This window comes from Spea bombifrons, chromosome 9, assembly GCF_027358695.1.
Source record: "Spea bombifrons isolate aSpeBom1 chromosome 9, aSpeBom1.2.pri, whole genome shotgun sequence".
In the NCBI taxonomy this organism is placed as follows: domain Eukaryota; kingdom Metazoa; phylum Chordata; class Amphibia; order Anura; family Pelobatidae; genus Spea; species Spea bombifrons.
The window spans coordinates 33,115,780-33,141,696 of NC_071095.1; the positions used below are offsets into that span (position 1 = coordinate 33,115,780).

Genomic DNA, 25,917 nt, shown 5'->3' on the forward strand with positions numbered 1-25,917 from the left:
TAATGAAAATCGTTGACAACGATTATTATCGATTTTATCGATTAGTTGTTTCAGCCCTAGCTGCACCTGATTATTTTCATAACCTATTAGTTGGCCGATTATTTTTCCGAATAATCGGATAAAAAAAATAAATGTACATTTTTTATTTGTTTAAAATAACTAGATGTTAAAAACAAACAGCAGAATAGAACTGAGAAAAAAGGCATTTTTTCTGCCCCCCCAGTTATGCACATCTGAGTCCAGGCTTGCCACACTGCTCCGATATGCCTTATACACCCTGTATGCCTTATACCCCCAGATATGCCACACTGCCCTCCCCAGATATGCCTTATAGACCCTAATATGCCACTGTGCCCTCTGATATGCCTTATACCCCCAGATATGCCACACCACCCTCCCCAGATATACCCTCTGCCCCCCCCAGATATGCCTTATACCCCCTATATGCCATAGTACCCTCCGATATGCCTTATTGCCCTGATATGCCACTGTGCCCACCGATATGCCTTATACCCCCTGAAATGCCACTCTGCCTCCCAAATATGCCTTATACCCCTATATGCCACTGTGCCCCCCGATATTCCACTATGTACCCCCCAGACTTACCCCCCATGCTCCAGACTCCTTGGTGTCTAGTGGGGGCAGCCGGTGGAGGTCTGTGCGATGCGCATAGACAAACCTCTGCTGCTGGCTGGAAGGTCATGTGACGCCGGTGCTCCATCATAGAAGTCCAAGTGGAACTGCCGTAATCAGCGGAGGATGTCAGTGTGCATCACACAGACGTCCATAGGCTGCCTCTCTGGCACCCGGCGAACGTTGCTCAATGCGCGCAGACAACCTCCGTCGCTGCTGGCCGGTACTTCCGTCGGGGCTTCTATGGTGGAGCACCGGAAGGTCATGTCACGCTGGTGCTCCACCCCAGAAGCCCTGGCAGAAGTGGAGGACAGTAGCAGAGGATGTCTGCGCTCATTACACATACGACCGCCGGCTGTCAGTGAGCAGCGCTGCAGGGGATCTGGATCTTAGAGTTATTATCCGACCTCTATTTGCTCTGAAAAAACCCTCCTCATCTTATATTCAATAAAATCGATTCAACTAATCGATAATGAAATTCACTGGCAGCGATTTTCATTCATCGATTATATCATTTGGTTGTTGCAGCCCTAAAGTACATCTTTACATAACTTAAAAACATCTCAAAGATGGTGGGTTCATTTAGTAACCCACACATTTGTATTTTAATAACAGTTCATATATGATACTTACAAAACAACCACTAGGTTGGTTGCTAGCCGAGCTGATAGTCATGTGAGAAAGAAAGTACACCCTATTTGAATTCTAAGGTAAATACAACCTCATATGAACAATATATTACACCGTATCATGATTTATTAAACAAAAGTAAAACCAAAATGGAGAAGCCATGTGTGAAATTTAGAATTTATACCTGAGAATTCCCTTTATTTGCTTATTCACCCAGTGTCACAGAGACAGAGACAGAGAGACAGACAGAGAGCTCCACCTTTCAGGTAGGGTAGGAGCAAATAAAATGTTAGCCCTCCCCATCCTCTCCAGTGAATAAACAAGGCCTACTCTGATAATTGCCCTCCCCAGTTGCCAATAAAAATATATATATATATTTATTAAAGAGGGTATAATTGAGAATGAACAAGGAAATGGAATTCTCTGGTAACAATTTCCTTGCCATTCCCAGTGGCACGCACAAAGAGAGGTAGCAAGACTGGGTAATAATGATCAAATAACTGATTGAAGGACCAATCTTCCAAATTTGGTCTCTGTCATGGAAGCCTCCGTGTGATAGGCTCCTGGAAGGGCCTTATGGTCAGCCTCTTTCCTACAGACTATGGGCCCTGGCCTTGGAAGGGATTGTGTTTTTGGGAAGGTGGGTACAGCGGGTCATGCGGCTATATCTTACCCCTAGAACAGAGTGCCAGATTTCCCCAAGTACCAGAGACTCTAAAGACTGTTGCGCTCAGACGCAGATTTGGGGCACCTGCATTTTTTGGAGGGGGCTTATGTGTCTCAGGTGAGGACCTGTATTTGCAAGATCTGATATTCAACAGGTTTGAGCCAGAAGTCAAGGAACGACCTGTGTTAACCATATTCCCCACAGACTACAATAGCAACCTCCTACTGGGCTGAGTGCAGATATTGAGACATGTGCAAAGAGGTCTGATGGAGAACTATGTGTGGTTTGCGGTGTACATTGTAAGTAAATAACCCCCTTGTACTGTTTAAATAGTGGTGTGTTTTCAATAAGAATGAGTTCATGTTTCATTCTACATTTGTGTTGCCCGAGTGAATTGCCAACACTCCCTACTCTGCTTGTTCAGACAGAGCTGAGGTTGGACGATGTGCCCTGGGCTGGAGGATAAAAGGTCCCACAGAGGACCATGGATTTGGCAGCCCAGGATTATTATTTGAGAACATGCAAAAGGATCGTTGGTGCATCAGAGTGTCGGGGAAAAGACCTCCAGGAGCTAAGGGCGGAGGATATCCCATATGTGACCAAGCTGTGGGCTGACCTGGATTATTTGGTCACACAAGAATGGGAACTGGAACAGGCATATTAAGAGCTATTCGACTGTGTTCAACAGTATGCCCCAGTGTCCATGGATTTTGTGTATTTTATTGATTGGTCATCTGAGGATGTTGACCCGTGAAGGGTGGATGAGACTGCGGTCTCCATCCCTGAGTCACAGGGATACTGGAATGTTGGGCAGATCCCCCAACCCCCACTGGCCTCTGCGCCATACCTGCAACAGCTACAGGGATCCATGGAGATGCGGCACCCTGCCCATCTGCCCAATGCCAGCCAGAGAGAGGATGAATGAATGAGAGGATGAATGAGCCCTTCCAGGTCTTTTGACCAAAATAGGGCTCCACCATCAATCCCTACCCCCCTCCTCCCGAGGCCACTAACGAGGATGAGCTGGAGAAGATGGTCCAGGACCTGACTCAGTCAGACAAGCCAGCTACCGAGACTGAGGCCCTGAGCCTCAACCAGCTGGATCGACACCCAGGCCACTCTCCTTGAACAGCTGCTAGATGAGATCATCTGGACCCCCATCGACCATGGTGGGGAAGATCCTCCCTCACCCAAGGGAGGAGGCGGTAACCAGTGCCTTGACCGAACTAACCTTTTTTTTCTCCCAACTAATGCTGTCAATTTCTATTTTCTCCATTAATGTGAGGAGCATGGAGGAGCATGAAGGACCAGTTCCGAAGGCGTGGTTTACCAACCTTTCTCTCTTCCCAGAGCTGTGATGTACATTTGCTGCAGGAATAAGCTTTACCCTTCTCTCGGCCCTTCCTTTTGGTCCGACGACAACAGCTGCAAGTTGGCAGATGGTTGCTATCCTGATCCGAGGAGCCAATTTCACGGTGGACTCTTTCCGGGAGCCGGTCTGTGGCATTCTACTAGTGGTGGATGGATCCTGGGCAGGTTCATCCCAGTGTATGACTCCCTGGAAAAGAAGCAACGCCCGGAGCTACTTCAGAACCTGCGGACCGAGCTTACCACCACCAGGGTCGTGCTGAGGACTTTCTTTGTGTGCAACTGCTTGCACAGGACTCTCAGAGACGTAGTGAAAAGCTCTGCTGGAAACTCCATGTCTCGCTTCTTTCTACTGCCCGACTGTTTGGGCTAATGTGGCATCGAGCTGGCTGACCAACAGGCATAAAGACATTGCATGGATGGGCATTCAGGGAGGCCTCCCCCTAAGGACATTTATGCATGCCAGGGGGCTGTGCAGATATAGACACTGTCCACAGTGCCCTTCACTTGTTCTGGCCGTGCCGGTTGGACAGGCTTTGTTCAGAGCCCTCGAGTTGGAACTCAAGGACTCTGTCGAGAGAAAGTACCTGTCCCTTCCACCCTGTACTTTACAGACTTTTTCCAGGAACACACACTGACAGCGCCATTACATAGTTACATAGTTATATAGGCTGAAAAAAAGACATGCGTCCTTCAAGTCCAAATCTGTTAATTTGTTGCTGTTGATCCAAAAGAAGACAGAAAAAAAAACAGTTTGGCTCTTTCCAATTTTGCACTAACCAGGGAAAAAAAAAATCCTTCTTGACCCCAAAATGGCAGTCAGATTTCTCCTTGGATCAATAACCTGTTTCCCCATAAAGATTATATCCCTGAATATTATGTATTCATCCAGTTGCTGTACAGACTCCGATAAAACTACCTCTGCAGGCAGAGAATTCCACATCCTTATTGTCCTTACTGTAAAAAAAACATTTCCTCTGCCTTTCCCCTAGTCCTGTTTATGAACAGATTTCCACACAATAGTTTGTATTGGCCCCTAATATATTTATATAATATTCATATCCCCTCTGAGGCGCCGTTTTTCTAAATTAAACAGATTTAAATTTGTTAACCTTTCTTCATAACTAAAGTGTTGCATTAATTTTATTAATTTTGTAGACCGCCTCTGCCCCCTTTCTAGTGCTAGGATATCCTTCTTTAGAATAGTTGCCCAAAATTGCACAGCATATTAGAGGTGGGGGCTTACTACTGAGTTATACAGAGGCAAAATTATATTTTTATCCTGCGAATTGATGCCCCTTTTTATACACTACAATACCTTACTGGCCTTAGCAACTGCTGACTGACGTTGCACATTGTTGCCTAGTTTGTTGTCTAACAATTCCCAAATCTTTCTCATTTGTTGTTATCCCTAATTCACTACCATTTAGGGTGTAGGTGATGATGCTTGGCGTCTCATGTGCTGTGTAAAGGACGATCTATGGTTTGCCAGGAACCGCCTGGTGTTGAGGAGGGAGCAGGTCACAGTACGTGACTGCCGCAGGCTTATCCACAGCCTGCTGAGAAACTACTCTCTTAACCCCTTGATGACAATTGACGGTCCGGGCATGTCACCGGAAAACAAACGGTTAACGACAATTGACGCGCCAGGACCGTCATGACTTTAAACGGGTGCAGAAAGCGATCTACGTTCATTTTCTGCACCCAAACGGTGTTGCTATAATGCCTCGACCTCGAGACATTCAGCAACACCACGATCGGCACTAGGGGCCATGTCTGGCCCCTCCCCGGGGCGGCAACATCCTCCATACATTGTATCAACGATCACCTCCTAAACTTAAATGGTGTCGCTTGAATGCCTCGATCAGGAGGCATTCAGCGACACCAAACACTTACCCCAGGACGGGCTGTGACCGCTCCGGAGAGCGGTCACAGACGCAGCTGCACGCCATCTTCACCATCCGCAAGATGGCGGCGGCCCAGGTAAAAAAATAAATAAAGATGAAAAAGTTCGCTAGATGGTCTCCAGACCCTCTAAAGAACTCTGGCTCCACTTGCAGGTTGAATACAGGTACTGCATTCAACCATGCAAGTCAATGGAGCCCAGCTTTCTAATCACAGCGTGATTAGTAAAAATAAAATTAAAAAAATAAAATAAAATTAATAATACCGTATTTGCTCGATTATAAGACGACCCCCCCCAAAATCTGAATATTAATTTAGGAAAAAAAGAAAAAGCCTGAATATAAGACGACCCTATAGGAAAAAAGTTTTACCAGTAAATGTTAATTCATGTAAACTATTACATTTTTTAATAAAAGCTATGATTGAGACAAATATTTTTTTTGTTTTTAATTTCCTTGTATTTTCCAACCTGCCCCCCAGTTACACACATCTGCCCCCAGGCTTGCCACTCCAATATGGCACTGTGGCCCATGATATGCCTTTTAACCCTCTATATGCCACTGTGCCCCATGATATGCCTTTTAACCCCCAATATGCCACTCTGCCTCCAGAAATGCCTTATACCCCTATATGCCACTCTGGCATTTAGGGGGTTAAAAGGCATATTATGGGGCAGAGTGGCATATAGGGAGGTATAAGGCAAATCAGGAGGCAAAGTGGCGTTCAGGGGGTTAAAAGGGATTTCATAGAGCACTCTGCCTCCAGAAATGCCCTATGCCCCCATTTAACACTCCACCCCACCCCACACACTTACCGGTGCTTCCAATTTCCTGCTGTATACCGGGGCAGCGGGTTGACGTCCACGCGATCCGGCTGCAGCGCAAGTTGTCTACGCGGAAGGAGGTGTGGCTAGCAGCGGGGGTTGTCTGCGTCCATTGCGCAGACCTTCCCCGGCTGTCAGAGATCAGAGTTCCCCGCACCGGTGCAAACAACATATATATATATATATCCTGTCGAACTTAATAACAATATGGTAACATGTTATCCTCTCTTGGGGTTTGTGGATATCGATACTAGAGCCCAAAGACAGACTTGGATTATGAATATTTTAATAACAAAAAGACAAAGATTACACAGTGCCAGAATTACAAAAAACAAGACATACAAAAGAAAAATAAAACAGCAAACAGTTCTTAAAAACAATGGGACTTAAACACAGGACCCTCACTCACGAGTTTCTCCAATAAGTAGGCCTGTGGGAACTCCTTAAGTCCAGATGGTTTCTTATGATGTTGTTCCGATCAGAGTATATCATGGAGTTCTGCTTTGAGGTCGCTGCATTGTCCCTAAATCAGACTTTTGCAAGCAAACGCCCCTCTGACCACATGACTGATTATATGACGCCATCCCCAAGAATCGGATCCCATCTTTGATGTGCCAATAAGTTATGGTGGGGTAAAGGTGATGGAAACCCCCCCACTTAAGATAGGAATGGAATTCCTATAACTAAGGATCCTTATCAGTTAGGCCATGAATCACCACAAGGGTCCTTTGGGAAGATGACACCTCTAACCAGAACAGATACAGAGGGCATGCACAAAGAAACACATTTAAATCAACATCAGATTAACTCATTAACCTCTGCTGGGTTACCCTTCCATGCATCCACTACGTTATATGAGTTAATCATGACAGTCTACGCGGATCGCGTGGACGTCAACCCGCTGCCCCGGTATACACCAGGAAATTGGAAGCACCGGTAAGTGTGTGTGGGGTGGGGGGGGGGGAGACAGAAGGATCCAGGTCCCCTGCAGCGGTGCGGGGGATCTGGATCTTAGTCTCGTAGTCAGACCTCTATTTGAGGTCTGATTATAAGACGACCCCGATTAGAAGACTAGGGGTATTTTTCAGAGCATTTGCTCTGAAAAAAACCTCGTCTTATAATCGAGCAAATACGGTAATTAGAAAAAAAATAGTTAAAAAACTGTAAAATGTAAAAATAATTTCCCACTGATGTCACTATCAGGGGAACCTTCAAGTTGAAAAAAAATAAAAATATAAAAAATATATTTTTGTGAGCAAGTCCTAAAATTAGCACATTAGCTTGCATGGAAAGAGTTAAAACCAATTCTCGCATGGAAAGAGTTAAAACACTGGCATATTAAATGCCCATGAGGTGTCTACTTTTAAAAAATGTATGATCTGATGGGGTAAATTGAATTGGCCGGGTTCAAAAATGTCCCAATTAACACGGGGGGGAGGATGGCCACACATCTAATTTCCAATTAGAAAAATGCACACGTCCCAAATGTGGCCTTTTAGTTCCCCCCAAAAATGACAAACCCATGCATATGGGGTATCACTGTACTCAGGAGATGTTGCTGAACACATATTGGGGTGTTGTGTGACAGCGGCATATACCAGGAGCTGTAAATTCATACATAAAGTAGGTGTGTGGGGGAAAAATACACACAAAAAAATACTACTGCAACTTTAAAAAAATGCTGGTGGTAAAATGTGTGCATGCAAAGAGTTAAAATACCAGCATTTAAAATACCCTGGGGTGTCTAGTTTTCAAAAATATATGGCTTTATTGGGCACACTGAAATGGCCCGTCTCAAAGACGTACCAAATAGGGCATGGGCAGTGGCTCCCCAAATGCCAAAGTTCAACATTGAAAAATGCGCATACCCCAAATGTGGCCCTTTTTTCCCCCCAAACAGCTAGGCAAAATCATTCATGTGAGGTATCGCTGTACTTAGGAGATGTTGCTGAACAAATATTGGGGTGTTTTATGACAGTGACATATACCAGAACCTGTTTATTCATACCTGAAGTAAAATGCGTGTGAAAAAACAAATGCAAAAAAATGACTACCACAAAGTTTGACAAAGACTGGTGGTAGATATGGTGCATGGAACGAGTTAAAATACTAGAATTTGAAATACTCTGGGGTGTCTAGTTTTCAATAATATACGATTTGATGGGGTAAATTGCATTGGCCAGCTTCAAAGATACCCGAAATGGAACATGGGGGGAAGAATTACCAGATTTGGAAAAAATGGCTTTGAAATAGCAAAACGCTACCTGTACTTATTGCCCCATAACGTGTAGAAAAAAGCAAAAAAAAAACATAAAAACATTGGCTATTTCTAAACTCAGGACAACTAGTAGAATCTATTTAGCAGGTTTTTTCATTACCTTTTATAGATAAGTAAAAGATTTTTCAACTAAAAGTTAGAAAAAGTAATTTTTTTCTAAATTTTTCACCATATTTTATACTTTTTTAATAGTAAATATGATACAATCAAAACAATGCCATCTAAAGAAAGCCCTTCTTCTCCTGAAAAAAACAATATATAACTTGTGTGGGTTCAGTAAACGGGAAAGAAGAAAATTACAGCTAAATACTAGCAGCACAGAAATGTTAAAACGGCCATTGTCCCAAAGGGTACAAAAAGTAAAATCAGTCTTTGTCACGAAGGGGTTAAGGACTAGCCCCATCTCCGCTTCTGATGATGAACCAGGTACAAAGGCAGGAATCTTGAGGGAAGGATAGGTCAATGGATCAGGCCGATTAGTAATAGGAGGAGGATACATACTTGTCCGAAGACAGGCAAATATATCCCAGGCAAAACAAGCACTATTAGCAACCAGATGTCAGGTCCCCGATGCGGTACTCACCTCCTTTCCCGTGCCGAGTCCCCCTTCCAATACGCGCCGCCGACGCGGCGGCGATGCACGGAGAGGGGTTCCGGCTGGAACACGAGGGGAGGGCCGTCCCAAAAGAGACGGGGGACTCGCTCCATCTCTCGCATGCCCTCTTAAAGGGCCAGTAGGCGGCAATCCCAGATGAATGGAATTAGGCTCATGATGTCAGACCGGGTACACCTCTTTATAAATCTTTTTCTATTCACAGTGCTCAGATGTACTCTACTTTCTGTGTAATCACTTCAGTGATTACCGTATTTCCCCATGTATAAGACGCATAGATTTTTAGAAAATTTTTGGGTTTCAAAATTGGGTGCATCTTATACAGTGGTGGTAGATTTTTTTTTTACTGGAAAGGGGACAGGAAAGGGGACCTGCTGCTTACCTGTGTTGCTCTGCAGCGTCTCTTAATCTGTTGCGGCCACACAGGAACCCACATCGCATCACATGACTCCGCTCAGTTCCTGTTTGAGCAACGCAGAGGGAAACAGCGGCCCCCACAAAAGTCTGCGGGCAGCACCAGAAGATCTGCAGTTCAGGTACGGTAGGGGAGTGAACGAATGTGTGTGTGTTAGCATGGATCAGTGTGGAGGGGGCACAGGGAGGCTGAAAGTGATGTGCATGTACTGGCTGCCTGAGCATGATAGGAGTGCGATTGCTAACAATTGCTAGCAGCTAACATCAATCACACTCATATCATGCCCAGGCAGCCAGTAAAATAACTATGCAATATATTTTTTTTTATTTTTTATAAATTTCACCCCCCAAATTAAGGTCTTATACATGGGAGCATCTTATACTTGGGGAAATACGGCATCTGCATCATTTATTCGTCTTCTTGGAGTTTGACCCTTTGCTTGCCTAATCTTTTATGAACCTACCTCTGCTAATCTTGGCTTCGCCTACGCCTCATCCCTACCGCTACCGACTCTCCCACACCTCCAGCCTTGCGTTCTGGGTTCCTTCTACTAAACCATGACACCAGAACACCCCCAGCAATCAAAGGAGCAAAGTTGGAGTCACCAGCTAGCTGCCCAAAGTAAGCCTTAAATACTTGGTACAAGAAAGTGACTTTAACACTAGGATACTCCCTCCCGGGCAAAAAGCTGATCGGCTGAGTATAGAGGCTTCCACACGGTTTAGTATTAAGACAAATTCAGTGCATGCCCTCAATAAAAATGGCAAACCTTAAGTGTTTGCATAGCGGTTGATTGAAGATGTGAGCAAAGTGAGGACCAACATTCCAAGCAGAGCTAGGCCAACAGACGCTGCTCCATGCCTGCAGCCAAACTTATTTGCCTGCTGCCTCTCCCAGTGAGCCCATCCAGTTGGGTGTACCTAGGGACCCCCCATGATCTCACACCCACCAGGTAAGCACCTGTGCTTCCCCAAAGCACTTAATGGTGCAGAAACATAGAGTCCCCCTGGGGATCTATAAAACAAAAATAAAAACTTCCGAGTAGGGCAGGAACAACACTGGGGAGGATGGGGATGGCTAACTTTTGATTGGTTTCTGCCCTACCTGATATGTGGAGCTCTATCTCACGTGCATTATGTGACCCAGCTGGACACCTCATGGCACCCGCTTCACCAGGCCCCCGCAAGAAAGCATAGGGAGCTGGATTCATAATGGCAGAAGATGGCATGGCAGGTCTCTACGAGGTATGGAGTAGTGTATGTATGTGTATACAAGCGTCTACTGTAGTGTCACTCAGCGTGTATATATGAGTGTGTGTTTATACTGTTATGTCAGTGTGTAAATATATAGTGCCAGAGTCAGTATGTCTACTGTATTATATCACCAACACTCTGATTCCATAGATGAAGAGTTCCTAACTTACACTGGCATTAATATCAGCACAAAAATTGTGCGGAATAACTTCATGGAATGAGTTTCCATGGCAGAGCTGCTGCATGCAAGCCTCACGTCACCAAGTACAATGCCAAGCGTTTTGGATTGGGTGGTATAAAGCATACTGGGTTCTGGAGCATAGAAACATAGAGACAAGTGACAGCAGATAAGAACCATTAGGCCCATCCAGTCTGCCCAACCTCTGAGTACTTTCCTTAGCACCTGACCTTATCCTATATCTAGCTTAGCCTTATCCCTATCCCATGCTTGCTTAAATGTCTTTACTGTATTAACATCTACCATTTCTGCTGGAAGACTATTCCATGCGTCCACTACCCTTTCCGTAAAGTAATATTTCCTGATGTTACCTTTAAACCTTTGCCCCTATAGCTTATGACTATGTCCTCTTGTTGTGGTAGTATTTCTCTTTTTAAATAAACGCTCTTCCTTTATCTTGTTGATTCCCTTTAAGTATTTAAATGTTTCTATCATATCCCCCCTGTCACATCTTTCTTCCAGGCTATATATATGTTAAGATCCTTTAACCTGTCCTGGTAAGTTTTATCCTGTATTCCATGAACCATGTTAGTAGCCCTTCTCTGAACTTTCTTCAACATATCTATATCATTCTGGAGATACGGTCTCCAGTACTGTACACAATACTCCAAGTGAGGTCTCACCAGTGACCTGGACAACGGCATGAGCACTTCCCTCTTTCTACTGCCAATACCTCTCGCTATACAACCAAGCATTCTGCTAGCATAACCGGTTGCTCTACTGCATTTCTACCTACCTTTAAATCCTTTAAATAATTACCCCTAAATCCCCAGTATCAAATATTCTATACTCCGTCCTTGGGTTTTTATGCCCTAGATGCATTATTTTGCATTTATCCACATTAAATGCCAGTCGCCACAGCTCTTACAATTTTTCCAGTTTACCTAAATCATTTGCCATTTGGCTTCTCCCTCCAGGAACATCAACCCTGTTGCAAATTTTTGTGTTGTCAACAAAAAGACATACCTTTCCGTCAAGACCTTCTGCAATATCACTAATAAAAATATTAAAGAGAATGGGACCAAGTACAGATCCCTGAGGTACCCCACTGGTAACAAGACCTTGTTCTGAATATACGCCATTGACTACATCCATCTGTTTTCTGTCACTCAGCCACTCCCTAATCCATTCAACAACATTGGAATCAAAACTCAGAGATTTCGGTTTATTTATAAGTCTTCTATGTTGCACAGTGTCAAAGGCCTTACTGAAATCCAGATATGCAATGTCTACTGCACCACCTTGATCACCCAATCAAAAAAAATCAATAAGATTTGTTTGGCATGATCTTCCTGAGGTAAACCCACGTTGTTTTTGATCTTGAAACCCATGTGACTTCAGATGTCCAACAATCCTGTCCTTAACCCCTTCAATCCCCTATGGACATACCGGTGCGTCCAAAAAAGCATTCCAAGAATCCCCTATGGACATACCGGTACGTCCAGCCCTTCTTGCAGCGGCAGGGACACATCCCTGCCGCTGCACGGGAGATCATGCTGTCCTTTGACAGCCTGGACTCCTCCCTTGACAGCAGAAGCCGGCATGAAAGCCGGAAAGCTGTTCTGCCCGATCAAGCGATCGGGTATTCCCTTCCGGGTTGCGTCACTGCTGACGTAACCTGGAAGTTCATCGGAGGACAGGATATCCCTATCCTGTCCTCCGATGAGGCACAGACGCTGCGATCTCTATGCAAGTCTGTGAGGACCTGCATTGAGATCACAGTGTGATCAGTGCAGGGGGATCGTGGGGAGGGGAGTGAGAAACCATGTCTCTCACCCCCCTCCTGTCCTGAAACAGAGAAGGAAAAAAAAAACATTATTCATTTAAAAAATAAAAAAATCATTAAAATAATAATAATAAAAATATGTCATTGTGACATCACTGGCATGTTCAGGAGGTCCCTAAGAGGACCTCTAACCATTTATAAAAAATATATATATATATATATATATACACACACACAAAATAAAAAAAAATTAAATATATATAAGAAAGATAATCATAAAAAAATTTAAAAACCTTACATCCCATTGCCCTAGCATAGCATCTACTCCGTATAACCCTCCTGCCCCCGCTCACAACCCCCAAACCCGTTAAGCCATAAGCATAAAAATTCTACAAAAATTTTTACATCTTATAGTATGTTCCCTGGTGCTGGGAAAGTATGGAACAATCTTTATAAATTAGGTATTTCTGAAATCAGGACACCTGAATTGATAAACTTGGAGGGGATTTTCCATCACTTTACCTAATTTTGTGAGGATTCAGAGGGAAATTATTTTAAAAATTAGGTGTTTTTTCTAATTTTCGCTAGTTTTTACTAAATTTCTCATTCTAAATTTTCAACTAATCATCCAACTATGGTATCAAAAGAAAGCTCTATCATATTCATTGAGGTAGTCAGCTAGACCTTTATCCTCTTCAACATACATTCCTTCTTTTGTTTTTAATCTAACTACTCATTGTTTTACTTTCCGTTTCTCATTTATATATCTAAAAAATGTTTTATCTTTCTGCCTAATTTTATAGATCTGCCTATCTTCCTCACTTTGGGTATTTTTGTATTGACTAAAGGCTAACTTCTTGTCTTTTATGATTTTGGCCACCTACCGGTGCTTCCGAGTCCCAGGTGTGTAGACATCTACGCGATTCGCATAGACAACTTCCGCTGCAGCCGGAAGGAGGTGAGGTTAGCAGCGGGGGTTGTCTCGTCCATCGCGCAGACCATCCCCAACTGTCAGCGAGAATTCCCTGCACCGGTGCGCGGAACTCTGATCTCCGACAGCCGGGGAAGGTCTGCGCGCGATGGACGCAGACAACCCCCGCTGCTAACCGCACCTCCTTCCGGCTGCAGCGGAAGTTGGCGTCTACACACCCGGGACTCGGAAGCACCGGTAGGTGATGGGGGGGGGTCAGGAGGATCCAGTTCCCCAGCGCTACAGGTGATCTGGATCTTAGTCAGACCTATTTGAGGTCTGATTATAAGACGACCCCGATTATAAGAGGGGTCTTTTTCAGAGCATTTTCTCTGAAAAAAACCTTGTCTTATAAATCGAGCAAATACGGTACTACAACCTCATATGTAATGTGTTGACCAGTGGGCTGGTTTGGTTTCTTTTTTTCCGTATTGTATTTTAGCATTTTAAAGATGGACAGAGAATGTGTGTGGGAAGAACAAAAAAGTTGTTAAGTTTACAAATGTTCCCATGAGAAATGCGTTACTTACCAACTATTTTGTTTTCATTTCTCTCGTAAATTTGGGTAAACACACAATGCAGCAACTTCCAAAACTCAGGACACTAAGAGGTAAAATAGAAGGAATAAATGACTGTCAATATTAATTTGACATTTCAACAAAAATGTTAAGAATTTCTTTTCATTGTTCATCTTCTGGCAGCAATGATACACAGACTACTCTTCCTCACTCACAAACCTATAAACTACCCCTCCATGTGTAATTAGAAAGACATACTACAAAATTATACAAACCAGGTTTTATTGGGTGTGAACAGGTGCTGCTAGGAGATCAGCAAGGAATTCTTGGTGAGTAGAATTGTCTCTTTCATCACTAACAGCAATATATAACAAGATATATAACAAATACATTATACTAGGGCTGCAACTAACGATTATTTTCATAATCGATTAGTTGGCCAATTATTTTTTCGATTAATCGGATAAAAAAAATGTAAATTTTTCATTTATTTAAAATTATTTAATAAAGTAACATAGGATGTTAAAAACAAACGGCAGAATAAAAAAAACTTTGATAAAAATGCATTTCTTGTTTTTACTGCCCCTAAATTAACCCTAGACACCCCATTAACTATAACTGCCCCTAAATTAACCCTAAACACCCCATTAACTATAACTGCCCCTAAGTTAACCCTAAACACCCCATTAACTATAACTGCCCCTAAATCAACCCTAAACACCCCATTAACTATAACTGCCCCTAAGTTAACCCTAAACACCCCATTAACTATAACTGCCCCTAAGTTAACCCTAAACACCCCATTAACTATAACTGTCCCTAAATTAACCCCCACCTCCCCTAACTTTCAGCAGCCCAAATATACATTTTATACTCACAGTTAGATGAGTGTCACAGCCATGGCGATGCTAAGGAAATGGGCGGAGCAAATCGGCCATTTGATTCCGCCCCTTTCTCCCAACCTGCAGTCACTGCCAATTGGCCCCGCCCCTTTCTTTCTCCAGCAGCGACTGCAGGGAGGGACTGGAAGAAGGAAATGGGGGAGGGACTGGAAGAAGGAAGTGGGGGGGCAATCGGCAGTGACTGCAGGGAGGAACTGTGAGTAGGAGCTGCTGCTGTGAGTCACAAACTGATTATAAAACGAGGGGTGTTTTTCAGAGCATTTGCTCTGAAAAAACCCTCATTTTATAATCGATAAAAATCGATTCAACTAATCGATAATGAAATTCGTTGCCAACGAATTTCATAATCGATTAGTTGGCCGATTATTTTTTCGATTAATCGGATAAAAAAATGTAAATTGTTAATTTATTTTAAAAAATTTAATAAAGTAACGTAGGATGTTAAAAACAAAAGGCAGAGTAAAAAAAAAAACTTTGATAAAAATGCATTTCTTGTTTTTATTATACACATTTGAGCCCAGGCTTGCCACACTGCCCTCCCAGACATGCCACACATACCCCTGGTATGCCATATACCCCCCCTGATATGCCATAGTGCACTCATAGATTTGCAGGCTTGTTCACAGACAATACTTCTATAAATAAATACAGCGTTAATATTCATTGCCCCCAGGATTTAGATTCTGTGGGAATTGTTGCCCATTCATCCAGTAAAGCATTTGTGAGGTACTGATGTTAGACGAGAAGCCCTGGCTCGCGAGACCTCTGAAGGTATGCAACACCTCTGAAGATGTATCTGGCACCAAGACATTAGCAGCAGGACAGGGGTCAGCATAGGTACCCTGACTGGTCTGCGGCTACACAGCCCCGTACCCAACAAACTGCAATGTCCTATGTGTTCTGACACCTATCAGAACCAGCATTAAACTTTTTTTCAGCAATTTGAGCTACTGTAGCTTATCTGTTGGATTTGACCACACAAGCCAGCCTTCGCCACCAACCCCCCCCCGTGCATCAATGAGCCTTGACTGCCCATGACCCTATCGCCGGTTCACCGATTTTCCCTCATTTAGACAACTTTTGACAGGTACTGTCCGAGAACACACTACAAAAGTCGCTCAGATCCTTACGCTTGAACCATTTTTCCTGTTTAAACACATCAACTTTGAGGATGAAATGTTCAGTTGCTGCCTAATATACCCCACCCACTGACAGGTGCCATAACAACAAGATTATCAGTGTCACTCACTTCTCCTGTCTGTGGTCATAATGTTATCTCTGATCGGTACCTTTATCTGACTGAGGGCAAATGTTTGTGGGAGGTATGGGTGTCTGATATTCCTGTGTTTTGTGGGGTAATAATTTGGGTCAGATTATTGATGATTGGTCAGTGTGGTCAGAGAAATGTTATCTACTAACTGGATGCCCAACCTGAGACACTGTGCGACTTGGGGGGGGGACAGAGGGTAACTGATAGCCTGTGCATAAAACAGAAATCGCTCATCAAAGGGACAAAAAAAAAGACATGAAAAGCAAACGCACACTACTGGTGTGAATGAATAAATACTTTCCCTAATTAGGCAGCAGCCAAATAAGCCAAATGGGATGCACACCCACATGGGGGGGAAAATATTTTGGACAGAAAATAGTGTTACTCTGTATGGAATGGAGGCTTAGCAGTAGTACAAATAGGTAATGCACATTTCCAAGGACATAAAATGGCTTGTCATAAAAAAGTATTTAATTCTTCATAACTAGAAAAAATTAAAGACACAGCAACAATGGCACAGTATCACTCAATATAGTAGTTAAGGTAAAGTCTTGCATTTATAACAAATAAAATGAGCGAAAGCGTGTAGAACATAATCAGCACAAAACTAGGCACAGGGACAGTCCACCGTCCAGCAGTAGGAACTTCTCAGTGTATCCTTCTCTTTCTGATTGGGTTTCGCCAGACAGCCAGCTTCCTCAAGAGATAAATAAGGAAAACTGTTGACCCATCAGCAAGGAACACCTAGCCAGGCAGAGTATGTAAGTGAAGCCAAGAACCTGGGAGCTAAGAGCCAGCGCAATGGACACTTGTTTGCTGCCTTGCTTGAAAATAGACCGCTTTTAGCTATCAAGCAGGAGAGAGAAAAATTTGCTATAATAAATAGCACATTACTACCAAAGGAATAGGTTGATTGAAGGGTTGGACGTGAGTGCTTAGCTATGACCTGGGCTTTGCAGACGTTAGTCATGCTTGTATGGTTGTAACTTCTCACAGTCCACCTCCTTGGGCGGATTAGAGTAGCTGAAAAGGATAGCAAGCTGCTCAGATGGAGTTTAGGACTGCAACAATATAATATGTTACTGGACTATATGGAAAATCAGTTTCCACGTGAACGCTGACAGTTTGTCTTGTCAGAGGAAGACTAGTGTGTAGGTAAAGGGACCAGCTTGTGGCTAATCCCCTTTGTCACATCTTTAAATGGGAGGTGTCATGCAGAGCCTGGGTTGGGCTAATGCGGGGGTTTGGCATTAAAAGGGGGAACCTAGCCAGATGCGATTTACAGTCTACAGCTCACCCTCAGTGACCATTAGTGGTAACTCTCCTATAATATGGAATTTGGGGTGATGCCCTTCTATGCTGGGTTTGGTGATCTTGAGGACACAATGGGATCTGTCAAGCGTAACGGATGTATGTTAAAATGTAATTGATATATGCTTGATACTAAGGACTAGGCCTGGGAAATACCTCTGTGACACTGGAGGGGTGGAGCATCTCACCATGGAATAAAACCGACTACTTTTTGAAAAATATGGAAATTGCTATATAACATGACTGAAAACCATCAAGACATTGAGGTTCCCACAGGTGACCTATATGGGTTTTACATTATTAGGTTTCTTGTTTATTTTTACAAATAGTTACATAGTTACATAATAACGGAATAAACCACGTTACTGAATTGTTTTAATTAAATTGGGTTTTATATTTATTATTATTTTTTTTTAATCCGTTCAATGTGGTACTGCATTACAGAAGTGTCCAAAACGGCAGTCAGCTTGAAGCATAACTTAGCAATGGCAGCGTATTTCCAGTCTGACGAGGTAGTTGGAGTATATGCGCTTAAGTGAGTGGCCAAAGGCCAGGTATTGAAGGTGTCAGAAGGGCAGGTATTGCTATTAATAGATAACTGTGACAATATTTATTGGCAAAATAAAGAAGCAGAGGCTCAGCACTCAAATGATAAGGTGAGTTTATTTCACACAGGCAACGTTTCGACGCACAGGTCATTTGAGTGCTGAGCCTCTGCTTCTTTATTTTGGATTTATTGAGGGACTTGGTGGTACCCTGGCTCGTGCACCATTTCGCTGCTGAGTGCTGCATTCCAACCTTTCTTTTTGTGTAGTTTATAGGCAGACATGCCATAAAAGAAACATTTATTCGGCCAGGCACGTAACAAAAAAGTGGACCATAATCAGGAAAAGCATTATCTTACCATCAGGTTTTAGCAGAGCAAGTTACCAGATTTCACCACTTTACAGAATTACAGTGTCTGACGAATAAAAATGCATAAACTATACGTAATTTCAATAAATCAACCCCTTTGCAAACATACAACATATTATTACATCCTTATATGCCCATTAGGACACAATACTACATATCTGTTTTTTGCACCCACAGGGACATTTCCAAGAGACAACCTGGTGTCCACAGGAGCAAGGGTTGCTAACACTTATATAAACAAAAAAAGCCTAAACTTCTGTAGACCACAACAGAAGTCAAGTAGTTCCAAGAAATGCAGCGCTAAAGAGCCCTGTAAAGTCAAGATACCTCATACCTCTCCTACTAGAAATATAAATTCACAAAAAAATCCTTTCCCTGTCCCCCAAGCCAAATGTTTACGTTTACTTAAATTTAAATTATTAAGTTATGAAACCTACGAATGCAGTTATTATTCTACTAGTGCAAAAAAATGTGGATTTTTCCCTTTTATTTTTAACATATTGCTCATACTGCATTTTCTAGATAGAGCTAACAAGTTTGTACTGTATCACAACACTTTTCATCAGTTATCGGTTTTATTATTTCAGCACAATCTTAAAATATAGTAATGCCCGCTTTTCAGACATTGGTGAAGCAATCTATAATTGGCCCCAAGTATCATGACTGAAAACTGCAGTATTGGATCTCCTGTAAACTAAGTTTATTGGCTTGTTTATGCTTAGATCCTATTGTGTGTGATGAAAGTATATTTCATCACACAAGATATTTTGTTTACTCGTCATTACGTAAAAAAAAAAAAAAAAACCATTTCAAATAATTACCCCTAAATCCCCTAAGGACCAGGCTGTTTTATTTTTTGTACCCTTCGTTTTAACATTTCTGCGGTGCTTGTGTTTAGCTGTACTTTTCTTCACTTTCCTATTCAGTCCACCTACACAAGTTATATAGTTTTTTTTTTTCATGGTAGTGAACCTTTTTTCTTTTAATCACACAAATTGTACAGGTATGAATTGATTGCTCCTGTTATATGCCATTGTCAAACACCCCAATATATGTTCAGCAACATCTCCCGAGTACAGTGATGCCAATCCTAATGGGTTTGTTGGGTTGTTTGCTAAAACGTCACATTTGAGAAGTGCACATTTTTCAACTTGTAACTTTGACTTAATGGTCCATAAGGCTGCCTTTGCGTTGCTCCCTCACAGCGTCTCTTCTCTTGTTCCGCCCAGGAACCCAGCGGAGTCACGTGATTTTATGTCACTTCGCGTGACTCCGCTGGGTTCCTGGGCAGCTCGCATGATACTACACTTAACTTTTGGAGACTTTTACCTATCAGCATTGGTAATTAGAAATATTACTTTAATCAGTAAACCAATATTTCCTGTTGCTTTTCCTCTGCATGAGAGAAAATTCAAAGCCTACCATAGTGATTTCTTATGCAATCTTCTCAACAGTTTAAATGTGCACCAGATTACATCTATTCCATTTGTTACTGACAGAGAAAGGGGCATTTTCCAAAGATTCCTCATATCATTTGTATTTTTAGAGATGTTGATATCTGGATAAGGAAACAGAGGAAAAACAGACGACATTAAAGTTTTGAAAGACCACGTAGCCCAGATGATTGACAGCGAATCTTTCTGTTTGACACCCATTACAAATTATTTAGGGTGCAGTGGAGCAAAGACTTTAGAAACTATTTTGATAAACAACTAAAGGATTGCATCTCCATTTGCTGCATTTGAAAATGATGGACACGCAACTAACAACATCAGCGAAACTTTAAACAAAGTTGTGAAAGACCAGACTGGATGCAAAGAAGTGCCTGTTGATGTCCTTGTGCTTTGCAATGTTTTACATGCAGTGCTTTATCTGCATGAATTTAAATGAGCAAACTGTGGACTTGGCAACTAGAACCCTGCGCGGGACTGCTTTTTGAATCCCGCTGTTTTGAATCCCGCTCCTGCAATGTGGGTGTTCCTATCCCGCCCGCTCCCGCCACATTTGTGGCCAATCCCGCCCGCCTCCTTACCTGATTTCCCACGCAGTCCCGCAAGGCTGTCCTCGAGTTGTTCCCTCACAGCGTCTCTTCTCTTGCTCCGCCCAGGAACAAGGCGGAGTCACAGGAAGTGACATCACGTGACTCCACCTTGTTCACAGGCGGAGCAAGATAGGAGACACTGTAATGGAGCAGCGAGAAGGCATCCTTGCGGGACTGTGCGGGATTACCGGGACCCGCAGGTACAGTGCCTGACCGCCCGCTCCCGCCCGCAGCCCCAGAAAGACTGCCCGCAAGTTTTTTGCCGGGTCCCATGGGACCCGCGGGACCCGCCTCCCAATGCAGTCCTCTATTGACAACGAGCTAAAGAAACAATTTTCATGTTGAAAAAAAATAGTTGCAGACGTAACATTCCCCACCTTTTGCTCTCTAGAAACTATAATTGAGAGCATTAAATCATCTGACCTGGCACCAGTGAAAGGGATGGAGAAGGGAAAACATTACCGAACGAGTCAAAGATCTTTGGCACAACATTATCTAGAATCTAATGGCGTTTCTCTACGTCCACAATCATCTACCTTTGTTGTGGGCAGTATTAATGGTACACACGCACATGCCGTAAACCAGAGCCTGCTTCTTGTTTGCGCCCCAGCACAGGGCCGTGTTATCACATCATAGCCGCTCAGCTGTCAATTGGATGTAAGGGCTTACCAGATAAACAAACATATTCACTGTCGATGCTTTGCAAAAAGAAACGTGGACGATCAAAAAGATTAAGATATGTCTTAAGCTTTTATTTAAAAATGACTTTTTCTTTTCCCTTCCATTATAGTCTATGGGCATTCCATTTTGTCATTCGTTTTAGTATGTACCCCCAAATAGGGCACGGGCACAGGATCACCAAATATCAAAGTTCAACACTGAAAAGCTAGGCAAACCCATGCATGGGTGGTATCACTGTACTCCTGGATGTTACTGAACACATATTGAAGTGTTTGTCAGTGACATATACCAGGACCTGCAAATTCATATCTGAAGTAAAATGTGTGAAAAAAGGAAAGACATGACTACCACAAAGTTTGACAAAGACTGTTGTGTCAGGTCCCCACACTTGTGTGGGGACCCAGTCTAGAGCCCTGCGCGGGACTGCTTTTTGAATCCCACTCCCGCCGATTTCTTGCCCAATCCCGCCTGCTCCCGCAATGTGGGTGTTCCACTCCCACCCGCCCCCGCATGTGGCCAATCCCGACAGCTCCCACCACATTTGTGGCCAATTAAGCCCCCCTCCTTACCTGAACTGCAGATTTCCCGTGCACTCCCACAAGGCTGCCCTCGAGTTGCTCCCTCACAGGAACAAGGTGGAGTAACAGGAAGTGACATCACATGACTCCGTTTTGTTCCTGGACGGAGCAAGAGAGGAGACACTGTAAGGGAGCAGCGAGAAGGGAGCCTGCGCAGGATTACCGGGACCCACAGGTACAGTGCCTGACCGCTCCTTTCCCGCCCGCAACCCCAGCAAGACTGCCCCCACCCACAAGTTTTTTGGCGGGTCCCGCGGGATTTCCTGCAACTGTGTTTTCAGCCTACAGAATCACTCCGTGGGAGTGATCAAAAGCTCGGGGGGGCTGGGGGGTGGCTGTGCTGGTCTTCCCATTCACTCGGGCAGACAGCAGCAGCAGCGCCCCCGTGATCACGATTGTGGCGATATGGGGGCATTTTTGGGGGATGATGTACCTGGTACGTCCCGGTCTGGAGGGAACATGTAGCCAGGAAGTACCAGGTACGTCACCGGTACGGAAGGGGTTAAAATATAGATTTATGCGTGTTTCTAAACACGTTCAACACAAAACTACTTAAGGTTAACTACCCCTTGTCTTATATTCGGGGTAGTTTTATAATCAGACCTCAAGTATAGGTCTGACTACAAGAACCATGTTTCTCACTCTTCTCCCATGCTGAAAAATTAAACAAAAAAAAAAAAATGTAATCACTAAAATAATACAATAAATAATAATTTAAAAACAACCAATAAAGTGACCTAAGTGATGTCATTGCGACATCACTGCCATTAATAACATGTTCAAGAGGTCCCTAAGAGGACCTCTAACCATTTAAAAAATATATATCTATCAAACAATATAAAAAATACAATTAAAAAATGTTAATGTATAAAAAAAGATAATAATAATAAAAACCCTTACATCCCATTGCCCTTACACAACATCTACCCAGTATATCCCTCCTGCTCCCGTTCACAACCCCCAAACCCGTTAAGCCATAAGCATAAAAATTCTACGAATAATGTACACCTTATAGTATGTTCCCTATAAGTGCTGGGAAAGTACAGAAAATCTATATAAATTAGGTATTTCTGAAATCAGGACACCTGAATTGATAAAGTTAGATGGGATTTTCCATCACTTTACCTAATTTTAATAGGATTCAGGATTTATAAAAAGAAATGTGTTTTTTTTCTCATTTTCGCTAGTTTTTACTAAATTTCTCACGCTAAATTTTCAGCTAATCATCCAACTATGGTATCAAAAGAAAGCTCTATCTCCCCTTGAAAAAACAATATATAGTTTACATGGGTACACTATTCACAGGGAAAGAGAATAATCGCTGAACCGACATACCGCAAAAATGGCAAAATTGCTTCGGTGACTTGAGGTACCAAAAAATCCCTGGGACTGAAGGGGTTAAAGATGAAAATAATGTATACATGTGAATATTTACAAATAGAACTTAAATAGATCCTATAGGGTAATCTTATATTCAGGCTCTCTTTTTCCAAAATGAATATTGAAATTGGGGGGGGGGGTTGTCGTTTAATAGAGCAAATATGGTATATGTTCTTGCGTTTACTTTACTTTTGCGTATTCTGGAAACACTGGAATCGTCTCGGTGGACCTACTTGGAGCCCACTACGGTGAAGTGTCTGGCGGTCTGATTACAATCTTATTAAAACAATACGGTAGTGCAACTACAAACCTTTTTTCTTTATATAATTGTACATTTACAACAAGATTTTACGCTCGTTATCTGCCACAAGATTATTATAAACATGCAATCTGATCCAAGGTCCTTTGATTCGATGTCAACTTTCTCATTACAAGATCTTAACGAAGATCATACAACACAACAGATTAATGAACACGCATTCTAAAGTTTTATACAGCAACCACTCAGAATACCCGTGTTAAAGGGAACAAGTCTGCAGGCAGGCAGGGATGCACGCATCCAGACTAATCGATCAAAAGTGGAGCGGTGCAGGGCACAGTGCATTAAATTCATACCATACACTTACGGCTTCTGGGCGGTTAAACTTAGCCCTTCGGAATGTTTCCGGGTTCCAAGCAGATCCAGGTAATATCTGGCAAAGAGCAGATAACGCTGCCTTCAACTGCATGTTTCCTCGTTTGTCCATGCCGTCTTGTCTTACAATTATATTACCCGTTGCCGTGGTGTGTAAAACGAAACACAAAAAAACGCAGAAACCTAGCGGGAAAAAACACGTGACCATCTGACGTCTCTAACAGCTGCCATTTGTGTTTTGGACTGATATAATATACTGTATACGTTTTCGGATGTTTTCTCAGCTGTTTGTTATCTTTTTTTTATATATATTTTCACTCCATGTACCCCAGACTCCTTTTTTTCCAAATTTAAAATGTAGTGCCATTTTGCATTGTGCTACAGGTAAACCCTTTAATATGATGGCTTAAATTGTCATTATGTTTGTGTGTTACTTCTACTGTAAACATTTAGAACAGTTTATACTTTGAGTTTTCAGTTGTACAATTGGCATAAGCGTCTCACACCGCAATAAGATTCAATTGAACAAGTATTAGTGAGATTATAAATACAGATTGAAACATGAGAGAATCATTGTATTCAATAATCTAATATTGCAGCATCATATAAATCTATTTAAATAATGTGCTTATTCTCTCTCATTCTTATGCACTGATTCTTTTTCGATTATTGATTGTGATTTTTTTGTTACAAATGCAATTGATAAAACATCAAGAGGATCTAAAAAAAAAATTTAAATTACATACTGTTTGGAAACAAGGTGAAAATTGCATATACCAATTTGAGTTAAATTGTTTTTTGATGCAGTTTTCACCTTGTTCCCAAGAGCGGTATGCCGGCTCAGCGATTATTCCCCTTTCCTGCAAATAGTGTACCCATGTAAACTATATATTGTTTTTTTCAAGGAGAGAGCGCTTTCTTTTGATACCATAGTTAGAAGATTAGCTGAAAATTTAGGAGGAGAAATCTGGTTAAAAAAATACCCTCCAAGTATCTCAGTTCAGGTGTCCAGGTTTCAGAAATACCTTATTTATATAGAAGTTCCTTACTTTCCCAGCACTTATAGTACTATAAGGTGTACATTATTTTTTACAAAGCCGTAGCATTTTTACATTACGTATGATGGGATTGCAACTCTAATTTTAACCCCTTAACGCCCAAAAAACCATAATCTGGTAGAATCACTTTCTTTGCTTAAACGGTGTTGCTGTAATGCCTCGATGTCGAGGCATTCAGCAACACCGAGATCAGCATCATGGGCCATGTCTGGCCCCTCCCCAGGGCATCAACATCCGCCATACACTGTATGGCAGCGGACGCCTGTTTTAAAGTTCAGGAGGCGACCATAAACTTCAATGGTGTCACTGAAATGCCTCGATAACGAGGCATTCAGCAACACGGAACACCCACCCCAGGCCACTGCGAGTGATTGTGCAACTCCCAAGATGGCGGCGCATCCTTTAAAAAAAAAATAAAGTTGGGTACGTTCGCTAGAGGGTCTCCAGACCCTCTTGAGAACTCTGGTCCTGAATTCAACCATTCAAGTAAATGGAGCCTAGCTCCATGTGATTAGTAAAATATTAAAATAATAATTTAAAAAGTGGTAACATTATTATTCTGAGCAAGTGCTAAAAATAGGGCTGTATCTTCCCAAAAACCTTTTACTTTAAGCATGTCAAGCATTTAAAATACCCAAGGGGTGTCTAATTTACAAAAAAAAAAAAAAAAAGAATGGTTTGATGAGGTAAATTGCAGTGGCCAGGTTCAAAGATAGGGTATAGGCACAGTGACCAAAATGGGGGGGGGGAAGCGGACTTACCAAATGTGGCCTTTTAGCCCCCAAATGTCAGACAATACCGTGCATGGGTGGTATCACTGTACTCGGGAGATGTTGCTGAACACATATTGGTGTGTTGTTTGATAGTGATGTATACCTAGAGCTATAAATTTATACCTGTAGTACAATTAGTGTGAGAAAAAAGTCTGAATCATCCATTTTATTTGTGAGTGCAACATTAAATTCACACATAACAATTGGTTTTACACTCTACACTATTGGTTTTGTTTTTTTCCCTCATATGTATCTGCGCCCCATAATTTTTTGATTCGTTTGAATTTCTACACCCTGAGGAGGAGTGTTCGCTTTTGGGCTGCTGCAGTCTTATTTG

At 42.5% G+C, this 25,917-nt stretch overlaps 1 protein-coding gene across 4 annotated transcripts in view; it reads right to left on the reverse strand.

Moving 5' to 3' along the window:
• The window catches only part of TEDC1 (tubulin epsilon and delta complex 1), a 53,045-nt gene extending 29,120 nt beyond the window's left edge, over positions 1-23,925 (reverse strand). For all 4 annotated transcript variants that reach the window (XR_008355479.1, XM_053474870.1, XM_053474871.1 and 1 more), the window contains exons 1-2: positions 23,742-23,925; positions 14,050-14,122 (exon numbers count right to left, since the gene is read on the reverse strand). Coding sequence is in view for 3 of the 4 variants with exons in the window: in XM_053474870.1 (XP_053330845.1) it covers positions 14,050-14,122; positions 23,742-23,861 (193 nt within the window). In the remaining variant the exon portion in view is untranslated. The remainder of the gene's footprint in view (positions 1-14,049; positions 14,123-23,741) is intronic.
• Between the last annotated feature and the right edge of the window lie 1,992 nt (positions 23,926-25,917).